Consider the following 16,707-nt stretch of genomic DNA (forward strand, 5'->3'; position numbering starts at 1 on the left):
CAGCATTTGATGCAATCTTCAGAATCTGTAATCTCCGCCAGGAATGCTTGGCATTGTGAGATGAACATCTGGTAAATAATTTTGTATCGCGTTTCCCTCAGTAAAGTATTACTGGTTATCCTTGGTGTTTGGGCAGAGGCAGCCCTAAACGCTGCCAGAGAGATCGGATGAGTGAGCTCCGTCTGCCATTTAAGCCGTACTTCATCAAGAGACCAACTCTTAAGGGTGGCCTCCAGGTGTTTGTAGTAAAAGGAGATTGAGTGCTTTTTAGGATTGTCAAGGTTGAACCATTATCCTAGGAATTGCCACTTGGGGTCCAGGAAGTTGAGAGGTCCGAGCGATCGCACCTAATGCCGGACTTGATGGTACTGAAGAAAGTCCATTGGTGAGAGACCGTAGAGAAGGGCATATCCTGGGAAAGTCCGTCAGCGACCCATCCTCTTGTATCACTTGATCGATGCAGGTCAGACCGTGTCTCTCCCACTCTTGGAATCTGGATGAGCCGACACCTGCAGGGAACGCGGAATTGCCACAGAGTGGGAGATATGGAGAGACAGTCGTTGGCAACGAAGCCTGCTTCATGAGCCGTGTCCAAGTCTGGCGCAAGGGCTTGTAGTAATAGCCCTGATCTAATATCTGCGGAGAGCGATGCGTAAGGTGCATGTAGAGCATAGCGCGTAGATATGGGATAAAGTAACTGGGACCTGAAGCTGATATCTGAAAAAAATGAAGGGTGTAAGAGCCAATCTCCGATGTGTCTCAAACTGATGGCATGATTGTACACTTTCAAATCTGGCAGTCCGAAGCCTCTCGCTGATATCGGTCGCCAGCCAAGGTCATCGTCCACGCCAGAGAAATCTGGTCATGGTCCTCTGGAATTTGACTATAGTGGTTTGCTTGAGAATAAGTGGGAGAACACCTAGAACATAAAGCCATCGGGGTAACACAGTCATTTTCAATAAATGTATTCGACCAATGAGCGAAAGGGGGAGATGGAGCCAGTTTGGCCAAAGAGGTTTCCGTTTTGTCCTGCAATTTAGCAACATTAACAGCATACAAAGCAGCAATGTTTTTTGGTATTTAAATCCCTAAGCATTTTATCCCCTCAGACGCCCATTTTAAGGGAAAAGTCCCATCCCAGGGTATAGAGCCTCCCGGTCCTGTCAACATCGGCTCTGATTTGTCCAGATTTAATTTGAGACCAGCATGTGGGCCATATTCTGCAATTATTTTAAGTGCAGCGGGGAGAGAGCAGGTGGGTTTCGTCAGGTGCAGCAGGAGATCGTCCGCAAAGGCCGCTCTTTTGAAGCTTGCCGCCCCAAGCGTAACTCCCGCGACACTCTCCGTGCCCTCTAGGAGACGCAATAAGGGGTCCAGCGATAAAACAAAGAGAAGGGGAGACAAAGGGCATCCCTGTCTGGTGCCCCGGGACAGAGTGAGATAATTAATAATAAATAATCCATCTGATCCTTAGTGCCAACAGACATTTATTAATAATAAATAATCGAGATGAACTTAGTGCCAGAAGACATAATTAATTCATAAATAATCCAGCTGAACCTTATCCCCAGCAGACATCATCAATTAATATTAAATAATCCAGCAGAGATCACGTGATGCGGTGAGCGCGGCGGGCGGCCCTCGCTGAGCTCTGAAAAGTCTGTCCATCACCGCCCACATCCTTCTGTTGCGGCTAACTCTGAGCAATTCCAGCAGTTAATGTCGATTGCAACCTACATGCAGCGATCGCCGATGAGTAAGCCGCTGAAATCGGGCAAGAAAGAGAGGGAGAAAGCTAAGTCCGCTGATAACAAAATGGCGTCCTCGACTGACACAGCAGGGAACCAGGGGCAGAGCGAAAGCATGGCTGAGGTCCTGAAAGCGGCGGTCCTGGAAGCCTTAGACATCAAACTCCTCCTCCATTTCTGCACAGATAACTGAAGTGAAAGCTGCCCTTTCGGAGCTGAACCCCCGATTTGAACAGATTGAAGGTAGAGGATGACTCCCTGGCAGCAACTTCTAAAACGATTGCCCTGGGAAAAAACGGTAGCGGCGCAGGCCTCCAAATTGAAGGACTTGGAAAATAGATCGCGCCGATCTAATTTGAGATTTCTGGGCCTCCCTGAAACCACGGCAGATAAGAACTAAGGCTCAGTACTGGAATCGTGGCTGCCGGATTCACTCTCCCTCCCGGAGCTAAAGTCGGCCCTCGAGATCGAAAGGGCACACCGAGCAGGGCCGCGTAAGGAACAGGAACACAGGCCAAGGGTCGCCATAGCGAAGATTTTATAAACTATGCCCATAAAGAAGCTATTCTTCAGGCCTATCACAAATCCCCAGACCTGACATATGATTCTTCAAGGGTGAGAATCTTCCAGGACTATTCGCCACGGGTTTCAGCGTTGAGGCGAGGATTCTTCCCAATATGCTCCGCAATGTATGACAAACAGATGAGATTCACGCTCCAATTCCCAGCGCGTTTAAAGATCTGGCATGGAGACTCCATTAAGTTTTTTGACTCGGCAGAGGAGACAAATAAATTTATGGACTTGCTGAATTGCTAATGGGATGACGCTTCTATGGTCCTAAGTGCGGAGGAAGACGCCGAATCACGCGATCTACACAGAGCTCTTGTTTATTGTCAGGCAGGGCTGCTGTGAATTGTATTATTTTTCAGGATCGTCCGGTCACTTATGGTACAGTTACTTGTTATGGTCAGACCTGGGAAATCCACTTTTAACTTTCCTGGTTGGTCTCGGCCTGTTTTTGTTCTGGTTTTTGTTTGGTTTTTTTTATACAGCCAGAGCTAATCCTCGAATGCTGCTCCTGGATCCCTGAAACTCCTGGGACTCTCATAATGGATAGGAGGCTGACCTCAATTGATACCTTATGTGATGCAGCTTTCTAGTTCATCTGTGACAACTGCTTTTGTATCCTGTCGCCCAAGCCACTGTACAGTGCTGATACCCTTACAATAATCCAGCTGAACCTTAGTGCCAGCAGACATAATTAATTAATAATAAATAATCCAGCCGAACCTTATCGCCAGCAGACATCATTAATTAATAATAAATAATCCAGCCGAACCTTATCGCCAGCAGACATCATTAATTAATAATAAATAATCCAGCTGACCCGTATCCTCAGCAGACATCATTAATTAATTAATAATAAATAATCCATCTGAACCTTAGTGCTAGCAGACATCATTAATTAATAATAAATAATTAGCTGAAAGTGCTAGCAGACATCAATTAATAATAAATAATCCAGCTGAACCTTAGTGCCAGCAAACATAATTAATTAATAATAAATAATCCATCTGAATCTTATCTCCAACAGATATAATTAATAATAAATAATCCAGCCGACCCTTATCCCCAGCAGACATCATTAATTAATAATAAATAATTAGCTGAAAATGCTAGCAGACATCAATTAATAATAAATAATCCAGCTGAACCTTAGTGCCAGCAAACATAATTAATTAATAATAAATAATTAGCTGAAAATGCTAGCAGACATCAATTAATAATAAATAATCCAGCTGAACCTTAGTGCCAGCAAACATAATTAATTAATAATAAATAATCCATCTGAATCTTATCTCCAACAGATATAATTAATAAAAAATAATCCATCTGAACCTTATTGCCAGCAGACATCATTAATTAATAATAAATAATCCAGCTGAACCTTATTGCCAGCAGACATCAATAATTAATACTAAATAATCCATATGAACCTTATCACCAGCAGACATCACTAATTAATAATAATAACTCATTTTTGTTTTGGATTTAACTTGCTCCTTCTCATTGGTACCTAAAGCTGAGTTATGTTCAGGTATGGTTTGTATTCCCCTATCCCAGAGAGCTTACAATCAAACCCCTAGATTCATCAAAGTGCATGGAGAGAAAGAGACTCTTGTAAGGTGTGTATAGTAGTCAACTATTTATATCACTATAGGAGGTGAGGTGAGGTTTTGGTGCTGGTGTAGGTGTTTGGGGCCAGTTTTACAAGCAGAATGAGACGCACGAACAGCACATTACACCTCGGTGAAGATTTGATGGGATTTGGAGTGAGAGATTTCTACAATGTTCATTAGCCCTAGCTTGATGGACTCTACCCAGGGCAAAAGTACATTGAAGTAATCTCATCTTTGTGTGACTTTCCTCACTCCAGCCTCACCTCGTGTTACTAGCTGGCCCTCCTATAGCAGTATAAATAGTTGACTACTATGTGTGCCACCCCAGAGGCGCTCTCTCTCTCTCTCGCCCTCCTCCCCCCTAAAATGCCCAAAATGGAATTTGCAATATTTATCGCAAATTGCATTACAGCACAGCTGAATGCCAGGAAAAAAGGTGTAATTATGTCCGACATTAAAAGCATGCAATAGCATAACGCCCCCATATTTTAATTAATCTCGCCCAAACCCCTCTCCAGTCCCACCCTTTGAATACATCTGACAAATTTGCATTCATGCTGCGCACTTTGATAACTATTGCGTGCGCTAGATGAGCCTCCCTTGCTGACATCACAGTCAATCTGAACCAATCAAATCCAGTGAATGTGACACTTGTGCTGGCATGGTTGCTCTCAGGGGGATTGTGGGAACTGCTGCAAATATTTTAAAGAATTTCAAAATATTGATTTATGAGTTAGGGTTGCCAACCGGCTCCAAATATTTAGGACAGGCTGATTCAATCCTGGTTTTACCCCAATGCATGCAGGGACTTGCAGTCCTAAGGAACTGCAATAGGGAAATCAGAACCTCAAGTCCCTTCATACAATGGGGTTAAAACCAGGACTGGATCTACATGGAGCCAATTGGCAACTGTAATACCAGTAATATTTTCAGTTGCCACAGACTGAGTATTTACTGCCCGCAGGGTGTACTTTTGAAGAGAAAGCGATAACTAACAATAGATATTTTTTTTAGATGTTTTTCATCTGATAAGCCATTAGTGAAATCAGTTTACCAGTTCGTGGTAAGGCTGTGGTTAACTCTTTCGAGCATCTTGTCTAGAAGCCACAGTCGGCTGCTAAACTCTCAGACGCAATCCATGTGAGCAAGGCAGGTCTCGAAAATGCGAAGACGAGAATATTCCCTCCCTTCTTTGCCCTTCATCTTTTCATCTAAAGTCTTTCAGGCACTCAACAAGAGCCGTATACTCAAATCATTTCCCCAGAGGGAGAAATGGTTTTTGCACTGGTTAAGGTGATCACGATTGGTCTGCCTACTCATAGTCACGGTGACGCCAAACTTGCCTGAGGCCGGTTCTAAGAATGCCGGGTTCGTTTCTGTCCAAGAAGTCTTTTCATTTTGAATACATTTTAGTTATTGTCTTTCACTTTGCTCAGTTAGTAAGGTAGAATAGTTATTCAAGCTAGAGGAGGGAGGTGCCTAGTGGTTAGAATAGTGGATTAGGAAACCACAGTTCAAATCCTACTAATGCTCTTTGTGACCTCAATCAAGTCCTGTCACCCTCCGTTGCCTCAGGTACAAACCTAGGGCCTGATTTATAAAGGCTTTTCTGCCTGCTTGCTGCTCGTCTACTCCTGCCGGCAGCCGCACGTCGCTTCGGAGCACACGCTGCGCTTCCCGGACGACGGTGAGGCCCGGAGCGCTCGCTTAACCGAGCCCCGGCCTCTCTTTATTTGACTCATGAACTGCTTCACTGCAGCTGCTCTAAGCTGTGGTTTGTACCCAGATCTAAGGGGTAACGCGAGCAAGAATCGAAGAAGGAATAGAAACTTGGTCATTCCAGTTATAAGAAACAACATTTCAAGTTATTCCTTCTTGCTTAATATTTGCCCTGCTCCTATTCAATGTTCGGTCTCTGACAAAAAAAAAAAAAAAATCCCTCTGATCAATGGACCTGCTAGAGGATTTAAATCCTACTATTCTTTTGCATCACTGAAACCTGGCTCAATGCCAACGATAATGTTCTGAGAAATCAAATTTCTCATTCTGATTATGATGTATTTCACTTTCCTAGGCCTATGCGGAAAGGGGAGAGGGCGGTTGTTAATAATTAGTAAAAAAAAAGAACTTAAGTTAGCCTCCTACGAAGTAGAGATCAGTCCTCCCTATCAGGAGGCAATTCTAAAACCTCCTCAATTAAATTTAGGACTGGTCTGCTGTCCTCCCGGTGTACTACAAAAAGGGGCAGATTTTTAAAATTACGCGCGGTGGGGTACACCCGATTTTATAACATACACGTGTTGCCGCGCACATGTTATATAATCCGGGGTCGGCGCGATGGCTTTCCCCGTTCCCTCCCCGTTCCCTCCTTTTTTTTTGTTCCCCTCCCACCTTTCCTTCCCTTCCCCTATCTAACCCACCCCCCAGCCCTACCTAAATCCCCCCCCCCACCTTATTTTGTTGAGTTACGCCTGTCTCTGGCAGGCCCCGATACAGGCCGCTGTGTCGGGGCACTCGGCCACGCCCCCGGACTGCCACCATGCCCCCGGACCGCAGCCCCGCCCACGGCCCGCCCATTTTTGCAAGCCCCGGGACATACGCGCGACCCGGGGCTTGCGTGCACCGCTGAGCCTATGCAAAATAGGCTCGGCACGCACGGGGGGGGGGGGGTGTTTAAGGGTTACGCGCATAACTTATGCTCGTAACCCTTTTAAAATCCGCCCCAAAGATTGTTCACCACTGTTTGAACTATTTACTAAGGGGGTAATTTTCAAAGGAGTTACGCACATAAATGTAACTACTATTGTAGCAATTTTCAAAAGCCATTTACTCACGTAAAGTGCACTTATGCGAATAAATCCTATGGACGATTCAATGGCATATATTGTAGCAATTTTCAAAAGCCCACTTACTCGAGTAAAGTGCATTTACATGCGTAAAACCCAGATTTACGCATGTAAATGCTTTTTAAAATCCGCCCCTAAGGTTTTTCCGTCACCAGACTCCAATCGTAGGAGACCTTAACCTCCACGTAGATAAGAAACTTAGAACCGTAGCCTGTGAAATGTTCTTAGAGGCAATGGATGCTTTAGGGTGGTCTCAGTTAATTGCAAAAGCTACACATAAAGCAGGGCATATATAGACCACCCATTAATAAAGGCTGAAATAACCTTCCTTAATCCTCCAGGGAAAAGATAGATACGGAGATACTTTCAGAAGGAATGGAAAATAAGCTCCTTGAATTAAATCAAGCTAACCCTACCTCTGCCTTTGGGGGCCGATGCAATACGGTGCACTCAGCCGAGCGCACTCTTAACGTGCATGTTCAACGCGCGTCCATGACCTCGGACGTCCAGCCGGGCGCTCAGGTCACGGCGAGCGACGTCCCGAGGTCACGGCGTGCGCTCATTACCTTTTAGAGAATAGGGAGCCATGGGGAGCGCCCGATCCGCCCCGGGCTGCTGAAGCCGCTCTCGCCGCCGGCTGCCCCCGGGAGGAGGGGAGAGAGGACTGGGGCTGCTCCGGAGCTGTCAGCGGGGGAGATGGACGTGGCCAGGGCAGGTGAGCGGGGGCTGGGGGAAAGTTTGCCCGCTTCACTTTGGTCTTGTCCCGGGGAGTGAGGGGGTCAGTCAGCCCTTCTCCTGTATCCACTTCCTGGTACATGTCATTTGAAATGACAGGTACCAGCGCACCCAGGATACTGTATAGGCGCCGTATAGCGCTCTATACAGTAAAATGGATTGCGCTTCATGGACGCACGTTGGACGCGTGTTGGACGCGGCTTGCATTTGCATGCCATTTAAATACAGTATCGAGCGGTAGGTGATCCGGACTGTGCGCGCGGCAAACGCGGGTGCGCCCGGCACTAATGCACCTCTTTCTACCGCGTCCTTACTGTATGGGCCTGAATGAAAGAACAACTTACCATGCCCCTCAAACCTCACTCCTCTGCAAGACCCACCAGATCTGCATACAGAGACTCCCTCCAGGTTCCCCCCCCCAAAAAAATCCATTCTGCACAACATTATTGAAAAACGAGCGCTATCAACTGCTGGGCCGCATCACTGGAACTCCCTCCCGCCAGATCTCCGCCAGGAACATTGCCATATCACGTTCAGGAAAAAATTAAAAACTTGGCTGTTCCCCCAAGCCTACCCCTAAAAAAAGCCTCTGGGTCACCCACACAGTCACACACCCCACGGTTGCGTCCCTTTCCGCAACTCAAAGGAACTGTTTGCTCGCCTTATTGCACTTTGATAAAACGTGCTTAATCGTATTCACAATGTAAATTTGTATATAATTCAAATGCTGCACTTTATATATAATTCCTGCCTCGTAAGCACTTTCTCCTGCCTATACGCCCTTCTCTCCAGTCAGAAATTGTTTATCCTATCCTTTTTCTAACAAACCTAGTTCCACTTTCCCTGTTACAATGTAACTTTTGCTTTCATTGTTAACTGGTTCCCCCTAGTTTATTGCAAACCGGTACGATAAGACCTGGTCTTCAGCATCGGTATATTAAAAGAATTTAAATAAATAAATAATAAATGAGCTAAATCTAAAATACATATGAAGCTTGGACTTTATTGATATTCAGCCTATCCACTGCGTAACCATTTACTGTACATAGTGCTAATAAGGTACACAGTGACTGGAGTCGGGTGGCACCTTATAGACTAACCAGTTCATTGAAGCATGAGCTTTCGAGGACAGAGTCCACTTTGTCAGATGCATGAAGTGATGGGGGGTAAAATATATACAGAACAGAGAGAAGGCATTGGATTAGGCAGGACATGGTGTGGAGAGAGTGTTAATAGCATTGTAGTCTAGCCTTCTGACAAATGAGGAAGGTGTGAACAGACAGAATGATCTCAGAACAATTAAATTCATAGATAGTTGTAGTGAGTCATGAAGCCATTGTCTCTGTTCAGACCTGAGGTGATGGTGTTAAGTTTTTCGATGAGTTCCAATTCAGCAGTTTCACACTGGGGTGTTCCTTTGAAGTTCTTTTGTAGGAGTTTGGCAACCTTAAGGTCAGAGAGAGAATGTCCTGGAAGGTTGAAATGTTCTCCTACTGGTTTCTAAATGTTGCCATTTCTAGTGCCAGGTTTATGGCCATTTATTCTTTTTTTTAGGGATTGACCTGTTTGCCCTATGTAGACAGCAGAAGGACATTGCTGGCAGGTTATGGCGTACATTACATCTATAAAGTGCCACCCAACTCCAGTCATCATTTTTACTACACTAGACTAACATGGCTAGCCCTCTGAAAAGAATTCAGATGGTTCTGATGTTCATGTCACAAAGGGATTACAGCCTGTGTTGGAGAGTGCTGACTAGCTACGTGCCTTGATCAGTCTGCAACTGAGTGGGAGGAGATGGGATTGGATTTTGGGCCTGCAGGTTTCGGAGCTCTGCGCTCCGTGTGCCATTGCCGGTCCATTGCTAGAAACCGTTCTATAAAAATCAGCCCTGCCTCTACTTCCTGTCATGAAAGCTTTTACCCTTTATCTTCTGTCTTTCTCTTTGGCAGAGTTCTGCAGCCGTCCACGTATAGCCGACCTTGCCGAGATCACCGTAGATAAGTTTTTGGTGGGCAGCATAATAAAGTACCAATGTGTGTCTGGTTACCTGAGATCATCTGGGTCAACTGGCTACTTTGAATGTGCAAACAATTCTGGGCAGCTCGAATGGACCAATAAAGGGCCAGTCCCTTTTAGATGTATAAGTAAGTCAATTGATTCCTGGTTTATGGATGCTGAAGAATTCCGGATTCATTGTTTTTATTAGTGCAGGATATTAGACATTCAGATACATTTGATGGGTTCCCAGAAGTCTGGAAACACTGGTGCAGAATGCAGGGGTAAAAATGCTGGAGACTCAAAGGCTCTGTTTCTATGGGAGGGAGAGGTAACTCCACTCCTTGAGTGCTACTAAGTCGTTCAGGTTTTCCACATCAAATATGCAGTGGAGGTGATGCAAGGCAGAATCATCTCATGAATATTCACTGTGGACATCTTGAAAACCCGACCTGGCTTGCGACACTCGAGGACCGGAGTTGCCTATCCCTCTTTTGTGGGGATGAGTAGGCAAGAGATACAAAGGAATGGAGACTCTTACCAGAGGAATCAGGCGCCCACAACCTCACAGCGGTTTACAGGCGGCAGGACGCACCTCACTATAGCCAGGAGACGCGACCTCCCTATAACCCGGCTAGCCACGCAGCAGTCCTCGGTGGGGGGGTGGGGAGGCCACAGGCTATGGTTTGCTGTCAGAACCCACTACATGTGCGCTCTTGACTCCAGCCAGCAGGTGTCGCTCTTGTGCGATCGATCACTGGGGCAACTTTAGGTTGCTGCAACTCTCCTAGAGTTGTTACGGCAGGAGGAGGAAAAAACACAACAGTGATAATGATTGCAGGGGAAAGCTTGTCTCTATGCTTTCCCAGGTGCCGCGATGAAGAAGCACCCCTGTTCCGCTCAGCAGATAACATCTAAAAAGAAAGCTTTACGTTTGACAATAAAGACGTATCATAATGACTTTTCTGAACCTACAGACGTGAAAACGGTTGCTTCAGGTTTTCCCCAGTTGCTTTTGTGCTATTTAGTTCCTGGGTGCATTTATAGGACCGTCGTACCAGACAAAACTCCTGTTGCGTTTCTTCACCGGCGCCCAGAGCCTCTCGTCCTGTGCAGACCCCCTGGTGGTGCTGGTAGGCTGTGGTTCTACACGTCATACATCATTCGTGAGAAAACTAATACAATGTAAAAAAATTATAGCAGGACTTTGCCGGAAAAAAAAAAGCCCTAGTCCTTCACCGGATGAATACAAGTGGAGGTGACAGATTCCCTATGGCCCAGGGCCAGATGTGCCGAGGGGATTCTTAAGGTCACATCTGTCTCCCAAGGGGAGCAGCAGGGTGTCCCGGAATTCGGTAAAGAAGGTGACGTCACTGAAGCCCATGGAGGGGAATGACGTAGGGAAGGGAATAATTAGGAGGTGCTGCGGTCGAGGTGTCTGGAGAAGACGGAGTTTGTCAGGAGGGTGGGGCTTGCCTCCTAGGAGGGTGTCAGTGAAGGTGGGTTGAGATGGGTGGAACCCGCTGGTACCAGCACCAAGCCTTCTGGTTGTCTCCATTGCACATTAGAATATGCGTTGGGTCGTTTCTCATGCAAGTGTTAGAAACGTGATCCAGAAGTTGAAGAGCAATGGCCGGGAACTTTGCAGAATGGTAAAACATTAATACCGAAGCCATCCTGGTATGTGCAAAATATTCTTCTACATTTTTTTTAACTATAAAAATATTCACATTTTTGCTATACTATTCAAACATTGGTTGTGTGTGTCTATCATAAACCCCAGCGTTAAATCTAATAAGTCTCTCCTTTCTTCAAAACCCAAACGGATTTCAGAACCTGAAGAGGAGGCAGGTATTCCTTACGAATCAAAAGATGCCAACCAATCTGATTACACAGGTAAAAATGCATTAAGTGCAACTGTACCTATATAGGGTAACTTACCTGGGAGGGGGCGTGGTCTGTTTAACCAGAGAAATCTCCTGGGAATCCTGAGCAAAACCTCCTGCTCTGCCTTTCTCCGACAGTATCTCCATATCCCTCACTTCGCCCCAGTGCAACTGGGGAAGAGACCCACAAAACAAAAGCCGTGGAAAAAGAATTCTCTTTATTGCAACATGGGCTGTCCAGTTCTTCTTTCACCGAAGATTTCCACAGAATCCAAACCTCAGGGAGAATCCACATTAGGAATAGGTGTCCCTCCCCTGGCTCTGCCTCCATCCCCTCTCCCCACCCCCTACCCCCGGCGCTCTCCTGTCGTCCCCACCGTTCCTGGTACCCTTGCAAACCTACACCCACCACTGGCAGGAGTCCCTCTCTCTCACACACACAAACCTGCTGCCGATCCTCTCTCTCTCACACACAAAGTTCATCCCCTCTAATTGTCTCCCCAGCTGAGCCCCTCTAACCTTCCTCCTAGCTGATCCCATTTCTCACCTTCAAAAGCTCTTGTCTCTTGCGCCCCAGTCCTCCAAGCTAATCCCTAAGGCCCTCAAGTCAATCCTTTCCCTTCACACTCCCTGGGGCCGCCACTGATCACCTCCCTCACCCCCCCACCCTGCGACGCCTCCTCCTCCTCCTCCTGCCCAGCTCCTGTGCAGCTCCAGCGACACCTGTCACCGCCCCAGCAGAACACCAGTCGCAGTCATTACATTACCCCTAGAAGCACAATATGGCCAACGCCATGGCCCCTCGCTATAACACCCGCGTCCTCCCCTGCTGCCACAGCCCCAAGTATCCCGTGGCCACCCCCACACGGCTTGCACGCCTGTTCTCGCCGCCGCTACCTGTAGCTCAGGCCTCTGGCCCAGTGGCACAGCCGACACCTGCGATTGTGGTCCCTGCTGGTACCGCATCCTCCTGTGTTCCCAATCAGGCAAAAAAGTGAGCAATCTGAATACCTTGCAGGCATTCAGCTCATGCATATTGGTTGTGGATATCCTAAAACTCCAAGAGGCTATGGGGTCGTGAAAGCAGGCCTGGGAACCGCTGCTGTGATGCGACAGTGGCTCTGCAGAGCAGTGAAATATGCAAAACTAACTAATGAGAAACCGGTTGCCGTCCCATATAATCGCCTCTGCTTTGTTTCGTGATAGATTCCTGTGGGCATAAATCCGTTCCGAATGCGACAGCAAACGTAGCCCTGGGGCGATACCTCCTGGGGCAGGAGCTGCTTTACAGGTGTCAGCAGGGTTGCGAACCAGGGCCGGGGTGCTCAGGAACCATTACGTGCGTCCTGCTGAATGGAAAGGCGCACTGGGGAAAAAAAGGCGGAGATTGCGTCAGTAAGTATGGGAGAGGCTTACCTCTCGCTAGTCAGGGGGGGAAACAAGCATGAATTATATTCGCCTTTTTTTATGTCACCGTGTCCACGCCAGTGCAGGTAATGGCCCCCCTTAGACGTAGGGCCTGGTGAACACCGGTGCCAGCAGCGTTCTTCACCGGCATGGGTCTGGTCAGCTTTTCTCCTGCTGACGGGGGCCTAGGAACTCCCACCCAGGCTTTCTGCCACCGCACATTTATTTATTTATTTATATATAAAGAAACAAAAAAAAAACCTAAAACATTTCCTCCCCCCCCCTCTTCCCCCATGGGCCATCTGTGAAGGAAAAGTAAAGCTGGCTAGAAAAATGAGACCTGCAGGCCAGGCCTGGCCCAGGGGCCAGAGTTTGTGGACCCCCTGAAGTAAAGAAAGGCCGATAATGTGAAACCAGCCCACCTGAGGCCTCTTAAAAAAAAATGATCCCATGCAGGGGAGAAGAGGAACTGTGGTATTTAAAGATTTCATATATACAGTTTTATTTGAATTTTACGAGTTAGCTCTTCAGAGGGCCTGGGGTAACCTGCACATAGAGCATCAGTTTCTTTTTCACTCAACGCACAATAAAGCTCTGGAATTTGTTGCCAGAGGATGTGGTTAGTGCAGTTAGTGTAGCTGGGTTCAAAAAAGGTTTGGATAAGTTCTTGGAGGAGAAGTCCATTAATGGCTATTAATCAATTATTCTTAGGGAATAGTCACTGCTATTAATGGGATCTTCTTAGTTTTTGGGTACTTGCCAGGCTCTTATGGCCTGGATTGGCCTCTGTTGGAAACAGGATGCTGGGCTTGATGGACCCTTGGTCTGACCCAGCATGGCAATTTCTTATGTTCTTATGTTCTTAAAAGAAAAAAAGAAACTTGCTGGGCAGACTGGAAGGAGCAGTTGGGTCTTTTCCTGCTGACATTTACCATGTGTAACTCTCTCTCTCAGCTATTGAAAGCTCTGATGAGGGGGTTCTACAGCCCATACTTTCTTGGGATACGATTCAGTAAGTAGTACAAGGTTGACTAACTCCAAGGCTGGACAGCTGTTTGATAGGAACAAGTTCAGGCCCACAGGATACTGCAGAGGGCGCTCTTCCTCCTGATACCTTCCTTAACCACAGCTGCTCCATAACATTTGGATGGTGTTCTGTTCTGTTGGGGATCCCGTGATATTTTCTATAACAGTAGTAATGTTAATCTTTGACAGGTGCCATGCCTAAATTACACCGCAATGCCTACAATCTAACAGACGTTCCCTCCATTGAAGGAATCCTTTTAGGTACAGAAAAAAAAAAGACTCAGACTTAGTAGGATACAAGGGCAACCAAAATGATAAAGGGAATGGAATGGATCCCATATGAGGAAAGGCTAAAGTTAGGGCTATTTAGCTTGGAGAGGGAGGATATGATGGAGGTCAACAAAATCATGAGAGGACTTCAGTGGGTAAATGTGAATCAGTTATTTACTTTTTCAAACAATAAAAGAACTAAGGAGCACTCCATGAAGTTAGCTAGTAGCACATTTAAAACAAATTGGAGAAAATTCTTTTTCACTCAACACACAATTAAGCTCTAGAATTCATTACCAGATGATATGGTTAAAGTATTTAGCTTAGCTGGGTTTAAAAAAGGTTTGGACAAGTTCCTGGAGAAGTCCATAAATTACTGTTAGTCAAGCTGACTTAGGGATTAGCCACTGCTTATTTATTACCAGTATTAGTAGCATGGAATCTATTTAATGTTTGGGTACTTGCCAGGTACTTGTGACTTGAATTGGCCACTGTTGGAAACAGGATACTGGGCTTGGTCTGACCCAGTATGGAAAGTCTTATGTTGTTAGGATCTACATTTTAAATAATTGTACCAGCCATGTTACTTAGCCCATGGTTTCTGTTTTACCCATCACAGACAGAAGGGTTTGGGTGTGATGCTCTTGGATCATGGTAGATGGGAAAACTGGTTGACCTTGCACATTACAGGAATCACCGCCACTGGCCACAAGAAGCCACTGAAGGATCTGGCCTCAGAGAAAGTTTCCAATATTGTCCTCGGACACAGGGGGAATCCTAGTTGGTGAACAGTGTAAGAAACTCCAACGCAAATAAACGTCTTCAATTACAAAGAAGTGTTGGTGATGGATCTCACCAAATCGAGAAGATTCCACGAAAAATGCAGAAGAGGGTCCAGAATTGTCCAGAGTGTCAAAGGTCCTTGCACCTGTACACAATCATATTTCATCCAGACAGCCGGTGACAGACAAAATCTAAACAGTCATTTCTTAAAACATACATCAACAGAACAAACCGATTATAAATTTCTGACCACCTTCAATAGTGAATTTCTAATCGGTTTGTTCTGTTCAGGTATAACTTCATATGTGTGTATCCCAATATTAATCTCACCCTCCTGTGTTAATTTTTTTGTATTAATTTTTGTTTATTTTAATTAAAAAATGATATAGAATGGAAAAAGGTAAGTTTCATACATTTGAATGCATGCCTTCCTCGGCCTTGCTTCATTTCTGTAGTGTAATCATAAACTTACCTTCCTCCCAATCCCTTTATTTGTATATCTTCTTTATCTGAAACAATTTATTAATTAATAATTAAAATGTTCACTATATAATGCCAATATTGGCTTTTTGCTTTTTTGCTTTTTTTTGTAAAATATTTGTGATCAAAACGCCATTTATTTGCTATGGATTTCTGTCAAAAGGATATTCTCAATAAATTTATCTTATAAACCCCGTTTGGGTAAAAAAATTTTCCACTAAGAAATATCCATAATAGACGCCATAGTGATTGAATATTAAAGATATAAGACTTATCTCCCAACACAGCTGTGTTTCGAAAAGATGTCCTTTCTTCCTCAGGGGAGTTTATGTCTGTTCTTTGAAAAACGCTCTCAAGTTCCTCGGACTCTTCTCAATGGCCTGCGCTCTCAAGTTCCTCGGACTCTTCTCTGTGGCCTGAATTTGGTTATTTCCTGCCTCAGGTTGGCAAACGCTAAACAATGGCGTGCTGGTTTCCTTAAGCTGAACAGCTCTGTATGGCGTTCTTGCCTCAAATTGGCAAACGCGAATCCATGGCGGTGATGGTATCTTTCTCTCAGGCTAGACAGCTCTGAATGACGGCGTTTTTTTCGCACTTCCTGATGTGCTTTTTTTAAAAAAGTCAGCAGATCGAAATCCCGCCAATGGTAAGGAGGACGTCTTGCTTGTTACATCACTCATCGTGGCAAAGATGCAGGTGTGTTTGTAGATCAGCTGGAAGAGACGTATTGCGTCTTACGTCATCAACATTGTGTTTCTGATTCAAGTGTTCTATGATCTACAGGCAAGCGCAGGGAAACTGATATAGATCTTGAGATCTTCTAAATCAGTGTTGTCCACTCAATTTCTTCGTTCAGTCCATATGGAACTACCGTTTTTAACTTAAAGATCCAATGTTGTTCATTGTAATTTAAACTTCTCTTTTGATCCCCTCCTCGTTCATTGTCATCTATTTTATCCAGAATCGTCCATCTTAATTGTTGGAATTGATGTTCCTTTGTTACACAATGGTCAACTATTGGAGCCTCCATTGTTTTAGTGTTAAGTTTTGATCTGTGCTCTATCAACCTCGTTCTTATTGACCTTGATGTCCTGCCCACATCATTTTTTGGGCATGGGCATTGTATAAGATAGACCACATTTTTAGATGTACAATCTGTGTCTCTCTTCCTCTTTAAAAAGTATCCTGATACAGGATCTTTCCATTCATTGCCCTCTATGGTCGTGCTGCACATGTCACATTTTTGACATGCTCTGTGTTGTCCCCCATGATGTTCATCAATTTTTGTTATGTCTGCATGTACCACTTTATCTCTGATGTTAGACCCTCTTGTAGTGGCTATTAAAGG

General features: G+C 45.4%; 1 protein-coding gene and 1 long non-coding RNA gene across 2 annotated transcripts in view; one reads left to right on the top strand and one right to left on the bottom strand.

Annotated features, from left to right (window-relative positions):
* LOC115099339 overlaps window positions 1-16,707 on the bottom strand; it is a 62,776-nt gene that overhangs the window by 25,729 nt on the left and 20,340 nt on the right. The window lies entirely within an intron of this gene.
* The window catches only part of LOC115099338 (interleukin-2 receptor subunit alpha-like), a 38,197-nt gene that overhangs the window by 3,248 nt on the left and 18,242 nt on the right, over window positions 1-16,707 (top strand). The window contains exons 2-4 of the mRNA XM_029616924.1: window positions 9,462-9,656; window positions 11,341-11,403; window positions 12,600-12,788. Of these exons, the coding sequence (XP_029472784.1) occupies window positions 9,462-9,656; window positions 11,341-11,403; window positions 12,600-12,788 (447 nt within the window). The remainder of the gene's footprint in view (window positions 1-9,461; window positions 9,657-11,340; window positions 11,404-12,599; window positions 12,789-16,707) is intronic.

The sequence above is a fragment of the Rhinatrema bivittatum genome, chromosome 9 (genome assembly GCF_901001135.1).
Source record: "Rhinatrema bivittatum chromosome 9, aRhiBiv1.1, whole genome shotgun sequence".
Lineage (NCBI taxonomy): Eukaryota > Metazoa > Chordata > Amphibia > Gymnophiona > Rhinatrematidae > Rhinatrema > Rhinatrema bivittatum.